Source organism: Camelus bactrianus, chromosome 7, assembly GCF_048773025.1.
Source record: "Camelus bactrianus isolate YW-2024 breed Bactrian camel chromosome 7, ASM4877302v1, whole genome shotgun sequence".
Lineage (NCBI taxonomy): Eukaryota > Metazoa > Chordata > Mammalia > Artiodactyla > Camelidae > Camelus > Camelus bactrianus.
Genome location: NC_133545.1, coordinates 83,421,050 through 83,446,203, shown reverse-complemented (window position 1 = coordinate 83,446,203; position 25,154 = coordinate 83,421,050). Strand labels below are relative to the sequence as shown.

Sequence of the window (25,154 nt, the reverse complement as noted above, 5' to 3'; positions counted from 1 at the left end):
GGCCTGAGTACCAATCCCGGGAGGAGGGAGAGCCAGTTGGATGCCCCAGGTGTTCCCAGAGAGATTCCTGTCTGCAGGCATGACTTTCCTGCTCAGGACAAAGGTGCATGCGTGTTTGCAAGTCTGTCCACGTTCAGATCTGTTCTGATCCTCCCAGCCCGCCACCATCAGCCGGCGCAGGGCAAGCTGACCACAGATGAGTCGGTGGGCTCCTTTCCTGCAGAAGGACGTTTTGTTGGCTGGGTCTTTTCGCCCCAGGCAGAGGCAGGGATGGGCTGGCAGGTCTGAGGAGGCCTGCGGACTGGCTTTACTGCTTCTGAGGGCATTTTGTAATTAGCACATGAACAGTGTCTTGCTAGCGGAGGCTGTCGGGGGCTCCCGGTGAATCAGGTCTTGTTTGGTGTGTTACTGTCCTCCCCAGGTCCTCACGGGGAGGGGCTCCGTGCACACAGGGGCTGGATGAGGGGCTCCAGGCCCCAGACACACTCTCCCCAGTCACATCCTGCCCCCCGGCAGCCGCCATCCTCAACTTGAAAACCCCCGCCTTTCCCCCCTGTCCTGCCACACGTGTGTGCCCAGGGCCATGCGTGTGGACCTCAGTGTGAATGGAGCCCACTTTGGGTCTTTTCTCTGTGAGCAGCTTTTCCTACTCAGCCTTATGTTGGGGTGTTGGGGCGACGCACCCTTGTGGAGGGGTGTATTCTGTTGTGTAATTATATATATTTATAACAAATTTTGTATATTTATTTCTGCCTTCTCCGGTCAGTGGAAACGTGGGTTTTTTCAGTTTTTTTGCTATTACGATCTCCGTCTGCTATTAAAATCCTCCTGGCACCGCTGTTTGCTTGCAAGATAAAATTCTGGCTGGTAAGTTGCTTGGCCCTTGAGGGGCCAGGCTCTGGAATCGGGGTCTGTGCCTTTCAGGGGTAGGATGCGGGCCCGTTGGGATCGGCACCAGTCTTGCCCAGGGCAGCTTGCCTCTGACGCTTTGACTTTTTTTTTGCCGACGTTGCATAAACACCAGGGTCGTCCAAATCCAGGGCTGTGTTTATGAGTTTGTGCGTGGGGGTGGGGGTCCGGTCGCGCACCCCTTTCCCCAGACGTCCAGCCAGAGTCCGGCTGAGGCCCCTGCGGACCCCGCACGCTGGTTGGACGGCTCCCACCCGGCCGACAGTGCTGCTCTGCCAGCCCCACGGGCCGCCCCCGAGAACAAATTAGACTCCGGCAGAAAGCTCCGTGGAGTCTGGAATTAGGACACATTTAAGTGAAGGATTAAATTGGTGCTGCCAGTTCTGTTGCTGATGTGTGGCATTTTCTCTTCCTGAATCACCTAGGGAACCTTTGGGCCCCGAGGGAGCATCCGTCCCGCCTCCCTGGGCCTCTCGCTCCAGGCACTTGGCAGCTCAGCTCCAGCATTGCCAGCTGGGGGTCTGGGTCGGGGGAAGTGGGCCACAACCTGACATGTCCCCTGGGAAGGGGGCGGTCGGCCAGGTGGAGGCTGTCAGAGGTGGTGGCCACACGTCCCCTGGGCTGAGAGTCTCGGGGTTGGTGGCCTGTCCAGCGTGCAGTCAAGGGGCGCAAGGGTGTCACTGGCTGCAGGGACATGAAGTGATGCCGTGTCCCTTTCTGTCCCCAGATCACCAGAAGCTGGAGAGAGAGGCTCGAATCTGCCGTCTTCTGAAGCATTCCAACATCGGTGAGTGGCCTTCCGAGGGGGGCGGAGACAGGGGTCCCAGCTCTCTCTTACAGACCATGGGGAGACCCCGAAGGCTTCCCTTTCCTTCTCCATTGAAGTATCCCACCCAGACTCCTAGCAGCGTCTCCTCCTCCTGACCTAGAAGTTCCTGGGGGGACTTTGGGGCAGCCCCAAAGGTCAAGGTCGGGCTTCGCCTGGACAGGTCCCTGCCCACCACTTTGTAACTCCAAGCCGTGATTCTGGCGGAAACACACAGGGGTCTAATGTTCTGTGGCTCCACAAGACAGCTTGATTACAAAGAAAAAGTTGGGAAACCCAAAACCAGTCACAGACCACACAGGGCACAGCCCCAGCCTGAGGTCTGAGGTCTGATTCTGGAGACCCTCTGCCATCCTCCCCACCCCAGGCCTCCCCACCCCAGCCCAGGGCCCCTGGAACTGCAGTCCGGTGAGGGGGATCGGCTGTTCCTTGGGGGCCCATGAAGCCCCAGGAGCCCAGGTCTTGGCCTCAGGGAGTGTGGCTCTCCTGCCCACGCCGGTAGGCCCTTTCTTTCTGAAACCCCAGATGGAGTCTGTGTGAGTGCCGCTGGGACCCCCGAACCCGGAAGTTGGCGCAGATCCCTGGGGCCTCTCAGCCTCCACCGGCCCCCTCAGTGTATGTGGCCCCTTGTCTACCTCTCGCCCCTTCAGGGACTTCTGAGGACCCCAGGACCCCAACCTTGCCCACACTGGGAAGCAGCTGGGAGGTGCAGAGGAGGTGGTGGGCCCGCTGCCTCCAAGGCACCCAGGGAGCTTGTCAGGGTGGATTCCTGGGCCCCTCCTGCCAAAGTTCTGTTTCATTTGCACCAGGATGACACCTAGGCCTCTGTTTAAAGCAAACAGGCCTCTGAGCAGCCACGTCCACACCACTCCCAGCCTGGGGTCTCAGCCACATGGGGGGCCCAGTGGGGCCATGGGGGCTGTGGGAGGGCTCGGCGGCCCTTGGAGCTGGTAGTGGGAGCTGTGGCTGTGGCCCCTCCTGGCTGCGGGGCCTTCTCCAGCTGTCCCAGCGCACATGGGAGGTGCCGGGGAAGGCAGATCTCCCGTTTCTGGGCAGGCTTTCTTTAAATCAGAGATTATCAAGGCTGAGTCTGATGGAATCATGGCAGACAAATTCCTCACCTGCCCCAGAAAGCCTGACTCGGAGGCCTGGAGCAGGCCCAGGAATCTGAATCTTAGCCAGCACGCCAGGTGATTCTGAGGTGCATGTCCAGGGGGACCCCAGCCCAGTCTTCACCGGCTGGGGCCCATTCAGCAAAGGGCGGGCTCCAGTGTGACCTCACCCCTGCGATGCCGCCCCTCTGCCCGTTCAGGCCCAGCCACCAGGCACCCGATGACCCTCTCTCCTGCTGATCCCGGCAGCCGCCACCTCACCGCCAGCTCTAACCACGCCCCTTCCCTTGCCAGCCCCCTGCCCCGTGCACCAGCAATCAAGGGTCCCCCATTCTGAGCGCTGCTCAGGAATCTCCTTGCTTAGGAGAGAAGACTCCAGTGTTCTTGGGTTGGCGTTTTTGGACAGTTCCCTGCACCATGTTCAGCTAGATTGGGGCAGGGGCTCTGGAAGCCCTCCCTTTCCTGGAACTCCCGGCTCACTCAGAAAGCAGCTATGCTCAGGGCGTGGGGAGGGGAGGAGCCTCAGTTTGCCCATCTCTAAAGTGGTGATGCTCCTGCCTCCCTCACAGGGACCCCATGGGAAGAACGGAGAGCGTTCCCCTGGGGAACAGGGTGTAAGCTATGAAGACCCCCCTTTCCCAGGTGGCTTGCTGAGGTTTGGAGTGCAGAGACCTGGATTCGGGCCCAGCCTTTCCCCTCACAAGCCGCAGCAGCCTCTGAACCGCTCTGAGGCACCGTCTCCTTGCTCGTGGAAGGGGCGTGTTTCACAAGCGCGCTAGTCGTCTAGGCTTCGGAACAAATTACCCCAACACTCAACCAACAAGCACCGATTTTCTCTGTTTCTGTGGATTCAGAGGAGTTCAGCTGGGTGATCGGGCTGCGACATAATTTGCAGGACCGGGGCAAAATGAAAATGTGGGGCCTTTGTTCAAAAATTATTATGAATTTCAAGACAGCAACAACAGAGCAGGGCCCTCGGGAGCCTGGGACCTGAGGCAGCTGTGCCGGAGGCCTGGCCAGGAGCCAGCCCTGCTCAGGGCTCCCGTGCACTGTGGACACTGGCCAGGGCTGCATCTTCTGGAGGGTTGCCTGGAGCTGCAGGCTTTGCTTCCAAGGTGGCTCACTCACATGGCTGTCGGTGGGAGGCCTCAGTCCTTCCCTGCACGGGCATCTCCTTAAGGCCATTTGAGCATCTTCCCAGCAGGGCAGTGAACTCCCCAGAGTGAGTGATGACAGACAGAGAGACTGAGACTGAGGCAGACAGAGACAGAAACACACACAGAAAGAAAGAGACACAGAGAGAGAGAGAGAAACTGCGACAGACAGAAACAGAGAGACAGAGAGAGATGGAGAGGGAGGGAGAATAAGAGTAACAGTGCTTTTTTTTTTTTACCCCAAATTGTGGTAAAATATATGTAATCATATTTATAATTTTAACCATTTTCAAGTGCGTAGTTCAGTGGCATTAAGTACGTTCACAGTGTTATGTAACCATCACCATTATTTGTACCCAAAACTTTTTCATCACCCCCAGGGCAACCTCTGTACCCACTGAACACCCCCCCCCACCCCCAGGCCCTGGCAACCACCATTCTGCTTTGTCTCGGTGGATTTGACACTCTAGATGTGGGACCATATGCCACCAGGAACATGGGTGTACAAGTGTCTGTCCCATCCCTGCCTCCGGTCCTTTGGGTGTGCGCCTCGCAGTGGAATGGCTGGACCACACGGCAGTTCTGTGTTTACCTTTTGGAGGACACACCATGCCTTTTTATGATCCAGTCTGGGTAGGATCACGCTGTCACCCTGCCTTATTCTGTTTATTTGAAGGCACACACAGGATGTGAAGGAGCCAAACTCTCCTCTTAAAGGAGGTGCGTCCACAGACGGGAATACTCACACCCAGTGCGATGACATAGGGGGTCGCATTAGGAGCAGGTCCCCAGAGTCGGGCTCCCGGGCAGCCGCTCACAAGCAGAGCCCCCACCCTGCACGCTTTAATTCCTGTTCAGAGATGAGGGGGCGCCTGGGCAGAGGAGACAAGTGTGGCCCGGCCTTGACTGAATGGGTCCCTCCCGGGAAGCAGGCCCCGGCATCCAGGAAGGGCCTGACCCTCAAGGGTCCCTCTGTGGCCTTCCCCTCCACACACACATCCGTGTTGTACCCAACCATCCTGAGATACCTCAGGTTGGCACCCCCCACCCGTGGTCTCAGGAATTCCCTCCTCAGTGCATGTTTATGGACACCTGCCAGGAGGGGCCCAGAGCGGAGACGTGGCTGTGGGCACGGTGGCCTCTGCTCTCACCTCACTGATGGGGTGTAGCTGCCTGGACAGGTGGTCGCTCATCAGGTGAGCCTGTTCCAAGCTTCCCTCTCTGCCCCCAGCGGCTGTGGGTGATAGAGATTAAGCAGAGCTCACGGCAGGTGGAATCTTCCACAGCCTTGTTAATGTGGGCCCCATCAGGGAGTGAGCAGAGCGCATCAGCCTTGACTCAGAGGCGGACCCTCAGCCTCCCTCCAACCTCCCCTCAGCCTCCTTCCAGCCTCCTTCCAGCCTCCCCTCTGCACACTGACCCTCTCTCTCCTGGGTCTGGCTCATTTCAAAATATATTTTATTTTATTCACTTTACTCTTTGTTTTTGTTTTGTTGGGGGGAGCTAATTAGGTTTATTTATTTGCTTCTTTATTTTAATGGCGGTACCGGGGATGGAACCCAGGACCTCTTGCGTGCTAAGCATGTGCTTCCCCACTGAGCTACACCCTCCCGCCTTGGGCCTGACTCACTGATGGCAAATTCCCACCTCCTGGTTTCTGGGGCTGGGACTGCCCTCCCTTGCAGGATGGTCCACCTGTGAGCTGCGCAGGTGGGCACCTCGGGGGACCATGGCCCTGGGAGGACTTCCAGCCGAGGTGAGGGGGGGCCGGTGCAGGAGGAGAAGGTGAAAGACTTCCAGTCTCCAGACGCCCAGGGCCCATGCTGCCGCCCTGCAGCTCTTCCTTCCTTCCCGAGGCTGATCATGTTATATCGCAGCACAGGGGTCTGGGGAGGGAGAGGGAGGGGCTCGAGAGGCTGCTTGCGAGGGGCAGAGGGACCCGCCACCCACAGCCCCCTGGCCTGGGACTGGCGTGCTGTCCCCGGGGGAGCGGAGGCCCCCTTAGCGGGAGGCGCATCCCTGGACGCCCCCCGCCCCCTCGTGGCGGTCCTTGTCCCCCTGACCCAGTGCTCCCAGGCCGGACTCTTTCACGGACTTTGTTTCCCGCCTCTGTATGCCACCCACAGTGTTCATTGCTGCTGTTTTCACTTAGATAAATTCTGTGCCAGTCGATTCACTTTTTCACTTAGCCCTGTCTGTGAAACCACATCAGACGATTTGCTAGTTAGGTTTCCTTCTAAACCATCAAAATAATACCTAACTATTTTTTAAATGTTAAAAATGTTTAAGAAAGAAATGAGCACGTGCACATGGCCTTGACTCCCACATAGACCCCCAGTGTCTTCGCTCCAGGGCGAGGGACCTGCCAGCAGGGCCTGGGAGCCTCGCCCCCTCTCCCCTGTTCTAGGGGGCAGGGGTGGCCTCCCCCAGGAGGAAGGCCCAGCGGCACCCCAGATTCATGGATCCGTGGGGCTTCCCTGGGGAAGGGGGATTCCCCTGCATGGGAGGAGAGAAAGGCCCCCGGGGAGTGTCCCTCTGTGGGCGCTGCCTGCAGGGCTGGCAGGGTGGTGGAGGGTGGACCCCGTCCCTCCATGCCCCACCTCCACCCTGGGCCTTCCTTCTCTTGGAGTTCCAGGAGAGGCAGCTGGGGCCTGGGGAGGTTGCTCAAATGGGACGGACCTGCTGGGCCCCCAACAGAAAGGAGTCAACAGAGGAAGAGCTTTTGTTCACTCCAGTGATTTCGCAGGAGGTTGCAGCGAGCGGCGATCTGCTGAGTGTCAGGGAGATGCAGACCCCCGCGGGCATCCAGGCGGGAGTGGGAGGGGGCCAGGCATTGGCCCCAGGCCTGGGTGGGATGAAAGCGGAAGGCTGGACTCAGGGCCCTTGAGCAGAGAAACAAAGCAAGGAATGGTGAGAGGAGCAGGGGTGTGAAACAAGGCACCCCAGGAGCCAGCACATGTCCCTTCTCCTCAGTGACCAGGTGCCCCGGCTGCTTGGGACAGGGGTCTGCCCCCAGGTGCCAGGCTTTGGCCCAAGGTCAGGGGCCTCCCACTGCAGCCAGATTGGGGTTCCTGGTGTGAGGACACTGCGGGCCAGATTCTTGGGAAGACCAGAGCTGAAGGCTGGAGGACACTGTGGCAGCCTTGAGAGCGTGGGGAAGGGGCCTGGGGGCCTGGGGGCCTGGGGGCCTGGGAGAAGCCCTGCTCGTCACCCTTTCTGGACTAGCGGCCCTGTCCCGTGGGGTTGGGGAGAGGCCTGAGGAGCAGAGGGGCCGAGCGGGCCAGGCTGGTGAGACGGCAGCTCCGTGGGGGTCCTGAGCCCCAGTTCACACTGCTGCTTGGCCATGTGTGAGCTGTGTGACCCTCAGCTGGTCACTTACCCTCTCTGTGCACCAGCTTCCATATCTATAACTTCTTGGGATGGTTGGGACGGTTACCGATGAGCACACCGTGGGCCTCAGTCACAGAAGGTAGGATCTATCACGTGGAGGGCAGTGTCCAAAACGAGCCATTCCTAGAAATACTTGCTGTTTGTGCTGGGCGCATCTCCAGCTCAAGGAAAAGGAGGCTTGTGTTCTTTGTGCTGCAATCCACTTTGCTGTTCACTCATTCATTCTCTCATTCATTCACGCGTCAAATCCTAGCCAGCGCGACTCTGGCCGGGCCTTGTCCCAGGCTCAGGGACATGAGGAAACAGACTAAGGCCGAGAGGGCGTGCGTGGCCGTGGCGCCATCCTGCTGACCCTTGGTTCTGGAATGGGAACGCAGGCTCCGAACCTTCAGCAGTGATGCCTCTGCGCACTGGGCGGGTGGCCCTCCTCCCGGGGGTCCCTGTCCCCTCAGCCTGTCCTGAGAGGTTAGCGATGGAGCCCTCGGCCCTCCTCTCCCGTGAAGGCCCCCAGCGGCTCCTTTCCAGCCCGTGGTCCCCTTTCTGTTGCTGTCCGCCGCGTTTGGGAGCAGGGGACATACATGGCCGGGGCCTGGGAGGGGTCTGGGTCTCCCTCTGGCAGAGGGAAGGAGAGGAAAGACCAGACCCCCGAGGCCCTGACGATGCTCGCCTGGGCCCTCCGGCCTACAGGGCGCATGGCCCTCCCCTCAGGCTCTGCCTGCATCCATCGCCTGGGTGCCCCAGCCCTCCTGCGGGACACCCCAGGCCCTTGGCGGGGTGGGCGGGCTCCCCCCTGGAGGGCCCAAGCTGCGGGCCGCTGGCCAGCCGGGCGCGGGGTCGGGCTGGGCGGCGGGGGCGGCCCCGGCTGCTGCCCGCGCTCACGGGCGCCTCCTGTCCCCGCAGTGCGCCTCCACGACAGCATCTCCGAGGAGGGCTTCCACTACCTGGTCTTCGATCTGTGAGTGCCCTGTCTGCTCCCCGCCTCGGCCTGGGGTGGGACCCTCGGCCTCCCAGCCCCAGGGGATGGAGTCCCATGGGGTCCGAGCTGGGCCCCCTCCCCTAAATGGGCAGGACCTGCTGGAGGCCCCGGGGCGGAGGGGAGGGGACGAGGGCAGGACCCCAGAGGAACGGACCCTCCGTCTTCCTTCACCTTCCTTCCATTGGTCTTCTCATCACAGCTGCCCTGGGGCCCACTGGCTGGCACGCGCATGCGTGTGTAAGAGTGCACGTGTGTTGATGATTGTGTGTGTGCATTTGTGTACGTTGATGAGTGAGCACGTGTGAGCCAGTGAGGGTGTGAGTGTGAATGGGGTTGCATAAGAGTGTGTGGGTATGATTTATGTGGGCGTGTATGTGTGTACACCTGTGCAGGTGATTTGTGGGCTGTGTGTGCACAACAGTGCGTGTCTTATGAGGGCATGTGTGTGAGTGTGATTGCGTGAACACATGGCCATGTGTGATTTGTGCATGCGTGTGTGTACATGTGTGGTGTGTGTGAACGTGTGTGAGCTGGGGGTGCGGCCATGTACGTGTGTGCATGCGTGCCTGTGGGCTCAGCACATGTGTGTGCGATTGCCTAAAGTGTGGGGGAGATTATGCAAGTGTAATTTGTGGGGGTAGGCACCTGTGTGGGTGCATGTGGGCACACATACGTGGTTTGTGGGTGTGCACATGTGTATGGTTTGTGGGTGTGTGTGTGTGTACGTGTGTAATTTGTGGGAGTGTGCCGTGTGTGTGATTTGCTTGCTGTGTGCACACGTGTATGTGTGAGCGTGTGTGTACACGTGCGTGTGCGGTGGCGAGAGAGCGTCTGGGGCCTTTGTCGCCTCTCGCTCCCTGCTGGATTTAGAAGCAGTGATGTCACCCCCTCCCTGACAGCTCCAGCTTGGCAGTGCTATTTTTAGCTTTCCATGAGTCAGTGCAGCTCCGGACCCCGGGGTGGGCAGGGGCGGTAGGTTTGGGCCTTTGGGAAGCCCAGCCCAGGGGCGTGGCCATGGTGACAGGACGGGCTGGCGTCAGGGAGCTCCTCCCTCAAATGACAGACGCCTCGGCCTTGGGGTTTGGAGGCCTGGGAAGTCCCCGGCTCCCTTGGTGGCCCTCTGGTCAGGAGAGGCCGGGACTCTGGGTCCCTGGAAGGCTTGATTACCTTTTGGTACCCTTGTGTCCCACAGGACACCATTCAGGTGGTCAGGACTGATCTGTGACACCACTGCCACTGCCTGGCAGAGGCTGTGCCTGAAAATTCCTGTCCCACAGCCCCTGTGGAGGTGGCAGCCTTGTTGTCACTCAGCCCCACCAGCCTCTTTTCCAGGAAACATGGAGGCCACTGGGCTGGAGGGTGGTCATGTCCAGGGGCACTGGTGGCCGATGGGTGGGTGTGTGTGATTCAGGAGCAGCCAGTGGGGGAGAAAATGGTGTGTGCATGTGCGCACGTGTGTACGCACTTGTACATGTTAAGTGCATGCACACATGTGCACGTGTGTGTGCACACATGTGAGAGGTTCTTGATTCTCCTGGCCCACACAGTAGGCAGGTGTGGGGAGAGGCTCTGAGAGGGGCTGGTGGGAGGAAATTGACCGGTATTTTTGGAGAGGCTGGGGAGGGGGGGTCCTGGGTCTTGCACATCATACCCCCCAAAACCTCCCCCTAAGCCTTTTGAAGCTCGCATTCTAGGACATCCAGGACACCCCTAGGCTTCAGGCAGCTGTTTTGGGGGGCAGGGAGGGCCTGCGCAGGGGGAGGGGAGCAGTGGAGACATAGGGATGCTGGCAGGCCCTGCCACACTTCCCTCTCCCCGCCCAGCCCCCCTGTGCCACGCTGCAGACCCTCTGCCACGAGGACAACCCAAGCCTCACCTTCGAGAACCAAAATGCATATGGACAAACCATATGGCCCCAGGACTGGGGAACCGTCTCAGGCTTGGGGTGACATCACTTCAGGAAGCCCCAGGCCCTTTGGCAGTTTGGGGACTCTGTGAATTCGGGGATTGATAGGTTTCCCCAGTCCCCACGCCTCAGAATGTCACGGGGCCTTGGGGATCAGGCCTGGGAACAGGTGAAGGGGCTCCCCCGTGGCCATGGCTGCAGCCCAGAATTGGCCACGCTGTCTGTCCAGGGCCTGAGGAAAGGGAGAACCAGGCCCTTCCCAGCCAGCTCGAGACGCCAGCGCCAGCATCCAACTCCCTGCCCTGCAGCTCTGGACCACAAGGTCCCAGATGCCGGCAGCACAGGTTGGAGCCTCCTATGGATGTAAGGACCCAGAGGTCCGGCGTAGGGGTGGCTCCATGCACCCCTGCTGCAGCCCTGGCCAATACCTGTGGCCTTTTCCCCCTCTGCCCTGTGCTTGGACTTGGGCTCTGCAGAGCCTGAGCTGTGAGCTGTGTGCGCAGAGAGATAAACATTGAACTCCCCTCTCCTGGGCTGGACCTAGGACCCTATTCTGCACCCATGTGTATGCAAAGGCACATGAGACTCTGCTCCCTTGAGCAGTCACCTGCTCTGAGCCTGAGCCTCCTCCAGTGGCGAAGCGGGACCCTAAAAGCTCCTCGCTCCCAGGGGTTTGTGGGCGGTGTCCAGCAGGATCTGAGGACATGCATCCAGCCTCAAGCTGGGGCATGTCAACACCCAAGGCATCCTTGTTTTTGTGTTTCTCTACCACTAAGGGAGAGCCTGCCCACGCCAGGGCCACTTTCAGCGGTGCCCATGGTCTCCATGGGCCAGCCCAGCCCTGAGTGCTGGTCAAAAATGAGGCCAACTCAAGCCTCACCTATGAGAACCGAAATGCATATAGGAGACCATAGCGCATGGGGCCAGCGCAGCTTCCGATGGGGCGCTGGAAGGAAGATGCTGCAGGGGGAGTGCCCCTCGGTGTCCCCATGGGATGCAGGAGGGAGCCGCTGGACCACGCGGGGGTAGAAGAGCTCTCGATGGAGGCTGTGAGGACTCAGAGCTTGCAGAGCTGGGCGAGGGGCTCGGGCAGACCCAGGGATGGCTCCTCCCTGCTCCCCTGTGCACCCACTCCTCTCCGTCCACGCCCACATTTCCCAGCCCAGGGGACCCTGGGCAGCCCTTTCTGGGTTCCTAGAGGCCCTCCAGGTGGTGGTTCCTACCTGGGGGGGGGGTCCATCCCGACCGTAGGGCCCAAAGGCTACTCGTTGGGCAAGGAGTGCATGGCCAGAGGGTGTGCGGACAGAGCTCCCACTGTCCTTCTGGAGCTGGGACTTGGGGCATCTCGCAAGCTCCCCAACCAGGGAGGCCAGATCCAGGCACCGTCTCTTCTGGCCCCTCTGCTTTGTGCCGGGGCCGCATCTCTGGCCCTTGGTGTGGGTTTGAGGAGGGAAGACCTGATTTTCTCAGGCCTAGAATTAGTCACAAGGCCCGGGTGACACTGCAGAGGCTTGGATCCAACTCCTGGGCTACCCACCCTGGGAAAGTCACTGAGATCACCGAGACTCAGTTTTCTGAACTTAAGAGCAGCAGTGTCATGGAGGGGGTGTGAAGACTGAAATGCTAAATGCCGCCCTGTGTGAGCGAGCGCTTGGTGAGCTGTCAGTCCCAGGTGACAGTGGGGATGATAAGGAGGAGGTGGTGTCGGTGGCAGAGAAGGAGGTGTCGGTGGCAGAGAAGGAGGTGGCGGTGGAGATGGTGATGATGGTGGTGTTGGTGCTTATGGAGGCGAAGATGGCCGAGCTGGTGGTGACGGTGGTGACGTGCAGGAGGTGGAGACGATGGTGGTGGTGACAGGGTTGGGGAGGGGTCTCCAGAATCTGTGACCTCTGTGTGCTTTCCCCACAGGGTCACCGGTGGGGAGCTCTTTGAGGACATTGTGGCGAGAGAATATTACAGTGAAGCAGACGCCAGGTGGGTGTAGAGCCCGCGTGCCGGCCTGCCCTGTCGTCCCCTCGCTGAGCCCCACTCCTGCCCCTCCGGCCCACACTTACCCTTGTGCACGTTGTCCCTGACATGGCCGCGGGCAGATAGTCAGCTGGGCTGAAGTGTCAGGCTGCCTGCCAGGCTGATGCCCCACCCAGCCCTGCTGGGGGCTCTTGGGGCCCGTCCAAGGGGCAGGGGGCAGCTCGTGTGTCCTCGACCACAGAGCTGTGGCCTGAGTCTGGGAGGGCTCAGGCCTGCCGTCTCCCCTGGGGTGGGAGCTGGCTCACAGAGGGGCTCTCCTTGGGGTGGCTGGTGGGGACAGAGCAGTGGTGGGCATCCTCCCGCCCTTAGACGTCTGTCCATGGCCCGCAGTGGGCACCCTGGCCTTCCTCACAGACATTCAGTTTCCAAAAGCTTTTTCCAAAGATGGACCAGGAATCCCTTTCTGTAACACCCTCCCCGGGCCATCTTGGAAGCAGAGCAGAAAGCAGTGGGGGCCTGTGCTGGTGGGAAGGGTGCCCGCTGACCCTTCTTCCTGGGGTCCCCACCACAGGCTCCCTGGGGGGCAGTGGGCAGGAAGCCAGGGCCCGTGCTGTGGGAGGAAGGAGGGACTTCGCCAGCCCTCACCAGAGGCTGAAGGGAACTGATGTTCTCAGAGATGCCAGTAGTGCGGCTGCTGGGAGATGGCAGGGTCCCTCTCTCTGGAAGGATAGGCCCCCTGGGTCCTGCTCTGGCCCCTGCTGTTGGCCAGATGTCACCCTGACTCGTGACAGGAATGACTCCCATTGGAGACGGCTGAGGGCCACCGCTCCCTGCCCGCCTGGCATGAAGGGGACACTCATTGTAAAAAGCAAAAAGGCTGACAGTGACCCTCTCTAGGCAGTGGAGTAACAGATGGTTTTTAACTTTTTAATCTTGTCTATTTTTAAGGTTTTCTTGAATGAACATGCATTACTTTTCTAATCAGGAAAATGAGCGTTATTTGCAAAAGTAGCCTATTGTGACTGGCTTCTGCACCCACAGGCAGCCTTGCTTGTTGGGCAAGTGGAGTCCCTGTGAGAAGGCGTGAGCGGGGTCCTTGTGCCACCCGGGCCCCCACAGAGCTGGGCAGCAGGAGGCACAGGCCTGGCGGGCTTTGGGGCGGGAGGTTGGGCCCGGGTGAGGTGGGGTGTCGGGCCAGGTATTCAGCTCCCTCTCCGGCCAGTCGCCTGAGGGCTCACGGGCACTGGCCGCTTTTCTGAGACGCCTTGAGGGAGGGCATTCATTCAGCACAACAGCCTGGCGGCGGCCTGTTCCCTTCCAGAGCAGGAAGACTCCAGATTTCTTTCCTACTTGCAAGAAAAGTAGAAAGTAGAACAGAGCCACCTCCTCCTGCTCTGAGATGCTCGGGGGGAATGTACCAAGTGCAGGTGTCTGCCTGCTGGGTGTGGATAGAGCCCCCAGACTGGGATGGTCCTGACACCTGCCAGGGCAGGGCAGGTGCCCGGCCAGGCCAGGAGGGAAGGGGCCCGGCTGGCTGCCCCCAGGACAGACCCCAGGACCCACGGCCAGGGCAGCGCCATGGAGGGCTGCCCTCTCTGTCCTCCTCTGCCCCGCCTGGAGCATCCTGCCCGGGCTCCTTGGTCGTCAGCGCCCGCCGCTGGGCACGGCGTGGGGCCTGGCGCCCTTCCTCCGCTCTGCAGTGAGTGGTCTTGCCTGAGGGGGGACATGGCCCACAGCGAAGCCCTGTTCTTGGCCGGGAGCCCCTGGAGCCCTCTGGCGCCTTCCTCCTATGCTGTGTGCCTGCCCCCACCCCCTGCCCCACCCCTAGCCCACCCGCGTCCCCCACCCATGCCTCCCATCCCCCCAACACCTGTGGCCCCAGAACTCCCCCTTGCCCACTGTCACCTCCTACCTGCCTCTGACCTCATCTTTGCCCCTGCCCCCTTCCACCTCCATCCCGCACCTTCAATTCTGTGGCTCCCTCCTGCCCACCTGGATGGCAGGCATCCTGACCTCCCTCCCTGGGACTCCATGGTGGGCGCTCCCTTGGTATTTGGGGCCCCACCCACAAATGCCCAGTTCCCTCTCACAGACTCTGCCTTGCTCATAGCCAGACTCTGAGTAGGGGTGAGAGGGAACGAGGGACATTCTTGGGGATCCCTTCCAGCTGGAAATTCACGACTCAGGCTGCCCTCTTTCCCAGGCGTCCTGGACCCTGGCACTGTGTGTTTGACAGCTGTGTTGGTGCTCAGCTTCTGGGTCGCCCATGGGCATCGGCAGGAACTGTGGCAGATGGGCTGAAGGCTTTCCCCGTCCTTGGGAGGGTGGTGGTGCCAACTGGGTTTCCCCTGGGTTGTGCTGAGGCTGGAGTCTGAGACTCCTGGCTGGGATGGGGAGCGCCTCCCTGGCCAGCGTGCAGGTCTGGCCCGGCCACGTGTATCAGCCACCCTTCTGGGGGGCCTGCCCAGGGCCACGCTGCTCAAAGCTGAGCATTTGATGAGTCTGTGACGTGTCACACCTCTAGAAGGAGAGGGAGCAAGGCGAGAGTTGCTCTTCTGAGCCCTTTTCTAGCCAAGAAGGCTGGAGCTTCCTCTTAGGAAGAAATGGGATCTTTATTTTGGAGTCTGTGGAGAAATGAGGGGTCTTTTTTCAACCTAGGAAAGCAAAGTTCAAAATCTTTAGAATCTGTTAAAAAAAAAAAGCCTGAAAAATTGAGGGAGAGGATATAGCTCAGTGGTAGAGCACGTGCTTAACATGCACAGGGTCCTTGGTTTAGTCCCCAGTACCTCCATTAAAAATAAATAAATGAATAAACCTAATTTTCTCCCTCCCAAAATAAAATAAAATAAAATAAAAAATGCTGAATTAATTTTTTTTAAAACCCTAAAAAGCAATATGGCTCATGAGAGGTGGTTAAAGGGGACCCTGTGCGGATGGACGCTGGCTGTCCCAGGAGGGAGCATCGCTGAGGTGACAGCAGAGCCCAGAACCTGAGAATGATGTCCAGGACCCGGCCAGCGTCTAGAATGCCGCTTGGGAACAACTTGAACCATAAAAGTGACTTTCTAAATTGTTTAGAATATGCAAAAGGGCCCCACAAGGAAGCCGATATGATGTAAATGGAAGGCAGAAGGGAGGCAGGACCTTGTGACTGGTGGCCTCCTGTCCTCCAAGGCCGTGGTCTCAGATGGGAGCACAGGGCGAGAGGTGGGTGAGGAGGCCCTGGGAGCGGTCCCCAGAGGTCCCTGGAGGGAGGGCTGCCCAGAACAGGCTGCTGTCCAGGTAGGTGGGTGTCCCGTTCCCTGCAGGCTGCAGACTCCACTCCCACGTCGGTCCCAGAGATGCTGTGAAGAATAGACTGGGGAGACAGGCCAGCACTGCCCAGTTGGCGGGGGTAGGGGCCGAGCCCAGCCCAGTTTTCTCTCGGGAGCCCAGTTTGCTTGGCCAGTTCATTTGTGAGCACGGGGAAGGGGGCACTGGGCCAAGCCAGCACAAGCCTCTCTATGAAGTGGTGGCTGTGAAGTGCCCTGAGCAGGGCCTGTGGGATGGGGGGACGCGGGCTGCAGCAGAGCTGTGTGGCTTGATTTCAGCAGCATGGGCTGTCCCGTGATGCTTGAGGTGAGATGCAGACCGGGTGCTGGCTCAGCAGGTGCAGTGGCCCCATCTCTGGCACTGGTTTGGGGCCCTACATCCCCAGGACGGGATACAGAGGAGGGCAGAGGACTCAGCCCATCCTCGTCTCAGTGGATGCATCAATCAGTGCCGTGGCAGGTGGATTCATGGGTCCAAGAAACGTCTGGGGAACACCTTCCTGTGTCCAGGGCTGAGGACACAATGGAGAGAAAAGAACCAACCCATCCCTGTGGGTCTCGGAAGCCATAGTCCAACGCAGAGACAGACGCTGCCCAGATGCCCACACAGAGCACAGGGCCACCATGTCACTGCAGTGCAGACCACGTGGGCACAGGGAGAGTCCAGAGGGCGTGCTGGGGAATAGAGCCGAGGCAAGGTTGCCAGGGTGAATACAGAAGATGGGGTTGACCCAAAGCTAAAGTCAAGACTCCCAGGGGTCTCAGCGGGCCTGAGGTTGGAGCCACGTCCTTCAAGGAGTGGCCAGGGCACAGGAGATGGCAACCTGCGGGCTGTGAAGGTGTGCTGCAGGAAGGGGATGATAGGGCACATGGCTGGGCACAAGGACCGGTGTCCCTGAGGGCAGGAGCAGGGTCTGGCCGCAGCAGTGCAGGCAGGAGCTGGTCTGCCGGAGGGTCACCGAGCCCCAGCGTGATGTGCTGCAGTGTGCAGTGGTCCGGTGACTCACGGCTGAGCTCCATGAGGGAGTGGTGATGGCCCCAGCACGCCTCTCCAGGCTCTGGGTCTGCGAGTGAGCTGCAGGTACCCGGGGCTGGGAAAGCCAGCCTCCCCTGCCCTGTGCCCTGGCTCAGTGGCTCTGAGCAGCAAGTGCTGGGGGCTTCATGTGGCCTCTGCCTCCACCCAGCAGCCCGTCCTGACTTCAGAAGAGCTTCCCAGACCTCACAGCTGAGCTCTGCCTGCAAGGAGGGGGGCCCCTGGGTGAGCCGGCTGTGGTGGGTCAGCCTGTGGGGGCGGCGCCCATGTCTGCAGTAATGCGAGGGCTGGTAATGGCTGGATGGGGAGTTGGGGATGCAAGGAGACAGGACCACAAAGCATTCTTCCTGGCAGATGAGGGCATTGTGGGAGGGGCAGGAGCAGGGAGGGAGGCACTGGGGGCAGGTCGGCACTGGGGGGAAGAGCTCAGGGCGTGGGGTGGGGGAGGGGGGTTTCCAGCCTTTAGTGGCATCCTTAGATGGGGCGGGGCTGCTGGGGGACTGTCTCCCGCAGGTTTGGGCCTGGCTCCTTCTGAGCCCCCAAACCTGAGGAATCCATCACCATTGGGAATCTGAGGTCTAGGTTTCTGTAGAGGGAAACTGGGGTTTTCTCTGCAGTGAGTGGTCTCCAGATGTAGACAGGGCTGTTTGAGGAGAAGGAGAGGTCTCCTGTCCCCTCTCCAAGACTGTTGTTAGGAAAACACAGCCCACACCTGCTGTCGGCCTTTAGTCACCCTGCAGGGTCCAGTCCCTGATGGAGGGGTCCTGTGCCTCCCTCGCCCCCACTCACAGGGGCTGTGACCAGGACCCCAGAGGGTCGGCTCCAGGCAGCCTGTGTGGCCCTCTTGTCTCCCGTGGCTGGTAATGCTGCAGGGGTGGGGTGGGACCCCCAAGGGGTCTGGGCCTGGCTCTGGGGGCAGGTGGAAACTTTGCAGATGCCCGGGGCCACTGGTGGAGGCAGGCTCAGGCCACGGGGTCTCGTGTGTGCAGGGGCTGGAGGCATCTGGTCTGATGTTCAGGAGGTGTTGCTGAAGCACGGATACTCGAGTTGCCTGCGGAGAGCCTGGACCTCTCCCTCCAGCCTGGGGGGCTCAGGACTTCTCCCCAGTCTGGAAGGAAGCCCTTGGCTCTGGGCCCTGTGCAATGCCAGGCTGCCGCCTTGCCAGGGGAGCTTCCAGGACCCCAGGGCTGCCACAGAGCGAGCTGCCTAGCACAGCAGCCAGCAGCCTGCGTGGAAGCTCAAGTTTCTTAAAGTGAAATGACACGTGGTTTATTTAGCACATGAGCGGTTGCAGCATTAGCCCTGCCCCAGAACAGAGTGGGGCCCTGGTGCTCAGGGCGTCACCCCTATACCGTGGCACTGGCCTGCCCTCTTCTTCTTGCTGTTTTGCCTCCACCGTTTCCCTGCCTAGGTTCCCCCACCCACCCCCACCCCATCTTCAGCCTGTTTTGCAGGGTGTGGGCTCAGCCCTGGCCTCCCTCCCAGAGGGCACCCGGCTCAGGGCCAGGCTCGGCCAGCATGAGCCTGGGGAGGGGTGCACCGGGGACAGGCATGTTTCCTCTGAGCATCACTTGCGTGGGCCTGGCCAGAGGGGAGGGCAGGGCTGGGGTGTGCAGGGAGCCTGGCCATGCCTTGTGCTGAACTTTGGGGGTGAGGAAGGAGCCCCAGAGGCCCCCTCCTGGCCAGCGTCTCCTCTCCCACATGGCAGGCGGCACCTTGATTCCCTGCTTCCCCACCCCACCTAGTGCCACACAGCACCCTGCTCCTGCACCCCCGCCCACTCCTCGGGGGCCACCTGCACTAATGCGCCTGCTGTTTGCCGCAGTCACTGCATCCAGCAGATCCTGGAGGCGGTTCTCCATTGCCACCAAATGGGGGTTGTCCACAGGGACCTCAAGGTGAGTCCCCCACCCCGCTCTGTGCCAGGTGTCTGTCGTCTGTAACTGCATGTCGTTTAGCAGGAGGCTCTGGGGTGGGGCAGTGCAAGTGTCAGGAGATGCTGTGTGCGTGAGTGACGTTTGCACATGTGTGTGCACGTGGATCCGTGCGTGTGCAACAGCATGTATGTGTGCACGTGTGTGAAGGTGTGCGCATGTGAGAATGTGTGAGTGCACATGGGTATGTGTGTGCGCGCCTGTGTGGGCACGTGTATGTGTGCTCAGATGCTCATGTGTGCATTGTGTGTGCACATGTATGTACATGAGCACGTGTGTGTGGGTGTGTGCACACAGGCATGTGTGTGCATGTGTGAGAATGTGTCCGTGTATGTGTGCATGTATGCACATATGTGTGTGTGCATGCATGTATGTGTCTGCACACGTCCCTCCCAACGCTTCTAGGTTCCAGGGCTGAGAGGGGACAGTTGTCAGAAATCAGCATATTAGCACGTGTTCACTCGGGGTCTCGCTTTCTGGGCTCCGGTTGAGATTCGGAGCTGGCAGGTGGGACACAGGTGATGTGTGTGCAGGTGGGGTTGATGCCTCGGGAGCAGGGGTAAGGGGCCAGCCTCAAAGTTCTCTGCAAACTTCCCATCCTTTCTCCTAGTCTCTGTGGCCCTTGGCTCAGTTCTGGGCAAAGTGACCACAGCCCGTTTAAAGTCAGGTTTGTCACCTCCAGGGCTCAGCCTGATGGTAGGGCCCTCAGGAGGAACTGCAGCACCCTCCTCCCCCCTCCCCCTCCCTCCTTTCCCCTCCCTCCTCCCCTCCCTCCTCCCCCTCCCTCCTTCCCCTCCCCCTCTTCCCCTCCCCTCTCATCCGCTCACTTCTCCTCCTTCCTCTCTCCATTGCTTCCTCCCTCCTTCCTTCCTCAGTCTCTCTTCCTTTCTTGACTTCTGCTTTCTCCCAGTCTGGGCTTGGGTCAGTCTCTTCTCTTGTTAAGAGTGGACCCCTGGGCCGGTCATCCCTGCTGAGAGACCTGCTGGTGGCATTTGAGACCAAGCTTCCCATGGGTGCTTGGGCTGAATGGGGCCACGCCCTTCCTTGGACCCCCAAGGAGGGTGTGTGTGTGTGAGCTGATCTTTGTGGGGCTGCTCTTGGGATGATGTCCCGCCAGGAGCAGGCCCAGGACCCTCTCCTGTGCCCTCTGTGTGTCCCCGCTTCCTCTCTGCATGTGCTGTGTGGTCCCATGTCCTTTCATGTGCCTGCCCAGACCCGCCTTGTCTGCCTGTCCTGTGGGTTCCCCTCTGTCACTGTGTCTCTTCTGAAGTGGCCTCACTCGGGGGCCACAGGGGAGTGGGCACACGTCCTCTTGGTTCCTGGACCCCACAATGCATAGCTAATTTTGAGGCCAAAATACAAAAATGGAGAGGGCTGCCCCCCCCCAGGCCGAGGTGTGACCCGGGGGCATGCAGAATCCTTGCTGAAAAAAAGAAAAAGGGGGCAAGTTGAGCTGGCTTCCCGCCTGCTGCCAGCTGTGGGGTGAGCAGACTGTCCCTCTTCCCCTTGAGAGCCCCCCATCAGCCTTGACTGAGACAGCCCCCTAGAAGTGGTGTTGTGGTGGGTTTCCTCTCAGCCAAGGTGTGGAGGGTGGAGAGAGCGGGGGAGGGTCGGTGCCATCTTGGGGGGCCGCGAGGGAGTCAGGGTGGAGCCTGGGGGCTGGGGCATCACCCTGCGGCCACCTGGGTCCCCTCCCTCTCCTCATGGGGGCCCCAACCTTCTTGCCCAGCTCTTCCCAAGGACCAAGTTCACTTAGCTCCGTCTTTCCAGAGAGGAGTGCTGGTTTGTTTCCTAGTGGGGGTGGGGGTGGGGTGTTTCTGATCCTTAGAAGTCAGGTCAAGCTCCCAGCTGCAGTCCTGACCCCTGCTATTTCAGGCTTCTTGATGTGGGGTGAGCAGGGAAGTTGGGGGTCCCCTGGCCCCACTCAGGTTGGCAAAATCAAGATGTTCAGAGGCCTCCAGGCCATGCTGGGCAGACAGGGCTGAGCGTCCCCAGCATGGGTCACCTAGGGGACCGAGCCTTGTCCGGCCAGCTGTGGGGCCCGGGGGGAGCTCTGGCTTCTGCCGGCCACATGGGGCTAGTGGATTTCGTCCATTGCATTCCTTGTGTTCTGATGCCTCAGTGTACAAGCAGCATTAACTCAGTTTAGATGGCGACATTTGTCTTTCTTGGTGGCACTAAAGTGACAATGTGGTCTCAATGGGCTGTCCTGTTGTGAGGTTGGCCTGGTCGGGGGTAGGGAGTGGCCCAAGGGCCTGGAGAGCCCCCTGGGAGTCCAGGACGAGGAAGTCCAGAACTCTGGGCGCTGACCACTGGGAGGTGGTGGGGTGGGTGGGACAGGCCGGGCTGGGAGGGGCCCAGGGTACAGGACACAGTGTACAGCGAGGGGCCATCAGGCCTTTGGGGCCAAGAGCCCCCAGTCAGGGGTGGCATCCTCCTCGGCACTCCAGAGGGACAGGGATGAATGTCCTTCCAGCTTGAGCAAGGCCGCTGCTCCCCAAAGTGGGAGCTGTACACCAGACCCTTCCTACCCATGGGCACTGGGTGGGCAGTGGTCAAGGCTGGTCCCTTCTGCCCTGGAGTTGGTGGGGTTTGGTGGGTGGATGTCCTACAGTGCCCAGGCTGAGGGGGCCCTCGGTTGTTCCTCCTTGATGTTGAGGGTCACCGTCCCACAGCAAGTGCCTGAGCCCCGCACCAGGCAGCCCCCGACCGCGTCTCTGAGCAGCCAGCCATGGAGAGAGGAGAGAAGCCCCTTTGCCGGCGGGGGTCCTGGCCCCCCTGCACAGCCTGCCTGGGCCTGTGGGGGGTGCTCAGTTTTGGTCCTAGTGCCCCAGGCTCACTGTTCCTGGGTGTGAGGCATCTGAGCTGGCGCTTTGGGAACAGCTTCCCTCTGCTCTAGGGCTCCTGTCCCTGCCCCCGGGGAGGGGGGCAGGGACAGGCTGTGAGGTGCAGGGCCTGGGGCTCTGGGGTGCACCCAAGCCAAGGATGTCAGCCGTCCCAGGGGGACACCCACGTGGTGGAAGGTCAGGCCTGTGTGCCCCTGCCTGCAAACGGCTGTTTTGTCCCCCTCCCTCCTGTGACACCCCGCCGGGTGTAAACCACACGCCCTCGGGCTGGTCAACTTTCCTGCAGCCCGAGAACCTGCTTCTGGCCAGCAAGTGCAAAGGGGCCGCAGTGAAGCTGGCGGACTTCGGCCTGGCCATCGAGGTGCAGGGGGACCAGCAGGCATGGTTCGGTGAGTACCGAGCTGGCCGGCCAGGGGGCAGGGTGGGGGTGTCAGCTGTCGCCGTGGCCCCTCACACCACCCCTCCCCCTCTTGTTAGGGTTTGCTGGCACGCCAGGCTACCTGTCCCCAGAGGTCCTTCGCAAGGAGGCGTATGGCAAGCCGGTGGACATCTGGGCGTGCGGTGAGGCTGGTGTGCGGGGTGGGGCGGGGCCGCCGTGAGGGAGCCGTACCCACACCACTTGCACTGTGCCAGGCCCGCCCTGGGCTGGCTCTCAGGGCGGCCCCAGCCAGGGAGCGCCTTTCCCGCCCAGGCTAGAGTTGCTAGTGTGAGCCCGGCTGTTGCTGGGGAGCCCGCCCTGCGCTGGGCAGGGAGGTCTGGGCCGGAAGCAGTGGCAGGTGCATGGGAGGCAGATGGGTGCTGGAGGGGAGGGGGGTGGCGCGGACCGCCCTGGCTCGCTGCCTCCTTGGTGGGGATCTCCTGCAGAGCCTGTCCGGCCGTGGAGGCCCCTCCCCTGTGAAGTAGAGTGATAGTGGGGCAGAGGTGAGGGCGCTCTTTAGGCCATTCTGCCAACACGAGGGTCTCCAAACAGTGACACTCACTAATGCTGGCTGCAGTGGGCATTGAGGGGGCTTGAGGACCCCAGTGCCTTCCTGGGGTTTGCTGGCTTTGGGCCGGGGGCCCCCACCCTAGCTGAGGCCGAGAAACTGGCTGAGGGTCCCATAGCGGTGAAGAGCCAGAGCTGGGCATCTGGCCCCCCAGGGGTCACATGCCTGACAGCACATGGCCGTGGCCGCCTGGCGTGTGGCTGGGCGGGGCTGGGCTGCTGGGTGCAGGCAGGCAGTGGAGCGGCAGGTGAGGCTCTGTGCTCTGGGCTCTCCCCAGGGGTGATCCTGTACATCCTGCTCGTGGGCTACCCGCCCTTCTGGGACGAGGACCAGCACAAGCTGTACCAGCAGATCAAGGCTGGAGCCTACGACGTGAGTGCTGGGACCCGTCCTGAACCCTCCCCATCGGGGGAGGCAGGCTGGGGGAGGCAGGGAGTGGGGCGATGCTGCCTGTTTGCTGACGAGGCCCTGGGAGAACTGTCTCCTGCGTGGGGAGGGGGCTTCAGTCTCCCTTGTGCACTGTTTTCTTTTCTAGTTCCCATCCCCCGAGTGGGACACGGTCACTCCTGAAGCCAAAAACCTCATCAACCAGATGCTGACCATCAACCCTGCCAAGCGCATCACAGCGCACGAGGCGCTGAAACACCCGTGGGTCTGCGTAAGTCGCCTCAATCTTGGACCAACCCCTGGCGAGTTGACCCTGGGGCCTTCTCCTTGCATCCAGTGGGTCCCCTGGTCTCCTGGGGGCTATGTGGCCTGTCACCTGGGACATGCTGAGGGATTTAAAGGCCTCTGTCCCTGGGAGGACAGGAGCTCCACGGAAAGAGGAGGACCAGTCCAGTGTGTGAGGGGTTGGAGTGGCAAGCTGGGGAGAGGGTGGGCAGGGGGCACGGCCTGAGGGGGAGCACAGATGGGCAGGAGGGTCAGATAGGGGTGAGGACATGTCGGGGGTGGATGGGCCATAAGGGGTGACGGACTGGGGGATAGGCAGGCAGCGGGGACAGGTGGCCTCTGGCTGCAGTGGGAGCTGGTAGCTCTTGGCACGAGGGCCCAGGGATGTTGCTGTCCTGGGCTTCTCCCTGACCCCCATTTCTCAAGCTCCCCTTGGGAACAGAACCCCTTGGGGCACCTTGTAGTGCGTGACACCCCTGTCCCCTGCTCCTCTCCCCACAGCAACGCTCCACCGTGGCGTCCATGATGCATAGGCAGGAGACCGTGGAGTGTCTGAAGAAGTTCAACGCCCGGAGGAAGCTCAAGGTGAGAGGCTGACCCCTGTGTGCAGCACCGGGTGCCGTCTGCGCACACATGCTCACCCACCCAGAGAAACCCGTCCCCCCGAGGGCCCTGCACTGGGGAGGGGGGCCACCCAGGACAGGCTGCTTGTCTGTCAGCACCGTCCCAGCCCAGGTGCATCGGGTGGACTCAGTCCCTCTGTAGAAATGACACCAAAGGCGCCCAGACATGGGCCTGGCTCCAGGTGCAGAGCCGCCCCCCCCCCCGCCAGCCACCCATGCCCCCGCCAGGTGTCCCTGGGGCTCCACACGGGGACTCCCTGTGGGTGGCTGGTCGTGCTCCCTTGAGCATGAGCAAGTTGAGAAGCTTCTCACTCAGGGCAGGTTGGGTCGGGGGGCAGCCAAACTGCTGCTTAGGAGGGAGGGGGCCCTGGACAGGGAGGCCGTCTGGAGCCAGGCTGCTCCTTGCCGAGGGCGCGTGTCTGCCCGGGCCCAGTCCTGGTGTGGGGTGCCTGTCAGGAAGCGGACGGGCTGCGGGGAGAGGCAGACTCCCAGAGGGGCTGCAGTGCGCTGGGGGCCTCTGGGGGTCTTCACGCATTTTAAAAGTTGGGCTTGGTGGGCAGTTCAGGGCCCGGGGAGCATCACTGTTTTAATTCTGGATGTGGGGGCTTGTCTGGGGGCAGCTGGTGAGTGTGCCGAACTCTTGCCTCTCTGCGAGGCCGTGACCCGAGGTCTGGGAGGGGGGTCCTGGCGGGGGTCCCGGCCTGGCCTCAGCTGTGTGTCTCTCCGCAGGGCGCGATCCTCACCACCATGCTGGCCACGCGGAATTTCTCAGGTGAGAACAGTCTTCTGCAGGAGGAACGGGCCTGCGGCGGGGAGGCTTGGGATGGGCCAGCCGCCTGCCCCGTTGTCACCCCCACGGCCCTTTCCCCCCGGCTGCTGGCCCAGCCCGGCCTTCTGTCCTCTGAGCCCCGCGGGCCGCAGAGGAGCCTGGGCTCCAGCCTTGCGTGTTGGGTCTGTGTCTGAGCCGCCGCCGCCCGGGCTGCAGCTCCGTGTGTCTGTCCCGGCGTTGGTCGGCACCTCTGTGGCCTCGTTGTCCTGACTCCTCTGAGCACCCGTTCTGTGTGTGTGTTGGGAAGGGAGGTGACAAGAGGCCCCGGACACTCTGGCTGGCAGCCCCTTGCTGGGGCACCGAGGGCGGGCATGGCTGCGGGCGTGCGGCCACTCCGGGGGTCTGTCGGCGACCCCAGGGCCACAGGCCCCGGCAGGCCCAGCGGGGACAGTGTCGCCCGAGTAGGGCCGCCGCCCCCTCGCTCTCCTGTGGCTTGTCTGTCGCCGGCGAGGCCGAGTGCGGGAGCGTCTGTGGTGCGTCCTCCTTGTCCGCTTGCATCAGCACCCGCCCATCCTGTTACTTCTGCTGTGATGTTGTGCTGCGGGGAGCAGGGGCATGCTGTCACACCAGTACTAATGGGACGTGTCCTGTCCGCACGCCCGGCCGGGCACCCGGAAGGCCCCACTGGGGTTTTCTAAGGAGAAAGGAGGCAAATGCTTTTCCAGTGTCAATCGGTCTC

At 61.2% G+C, this 25,154-nt stretch overlaps 2 protein-coding genes across 13 annotated transcripts in view; one reads left to right on the top strand and one right to left on the bottom strand.

The window, feature by feature from the left end:
* CAMK2B (calcium/calmodulin dependent protein kinase II beta) overlaps window positions 1-25,154 on the top strand; it is an 89,471-nt gene that overhangs the window by 45,120 nt on the left and 19,197 nt on the right. For all 12 annotated transcript variants that reach the window (XM_074367733.1, XM_074367738.1, XM_074367737.1 and 9 more), the window contains exons 3-12: window positions 1,637-1,696; window positions 8,292-8,346; window positions 12,182-12,247; window positions 18,411-18,483; window positions 21,652-21,754; window positions 21,843-21,926; window positions 22,629-22,723; window positions 22,887-23,009; window positions 23,525-23,608; window positions 24,376-24,418. In XM_074367733.1, the coding sequence (XP_074223834.1) occupies window positions 1,637-1,696; window positions 8,292-8,346; window positions 12,182-12,247; window positions 18,411-18,483; window positions 21,652-21,754; window positions 21,843-21,926; window positions 22,629-22,723; window positions 22,887-23,009; window positions 23,525-23,608; window positions 24,376-24,418 (786 nt within the window). The remainder of the gene's footprint in view (window positions 1-1,636; window positions 1,697-8,291; window positions 8,347-12,181; window positions 12,248-18,410; window positions 18,484-21,651; window positions 21,755-21,842; window positions 21,927-22,628; window positions 22,724-22,886; window positions 23,010-23,524; window positions 23,609-24,375; window positions 24,419-25,154) is intronic.
* OGDH (oxoglutarate dehydrogenase) overlaps window positions 1-25,154 on the bottom strand; it is a 349,298-nt gene that overhangs the window by 314,103 nt on the left and 10,041 nt on the right. The gene's annotated exons all lie outside the window — the stretch shown is intronic.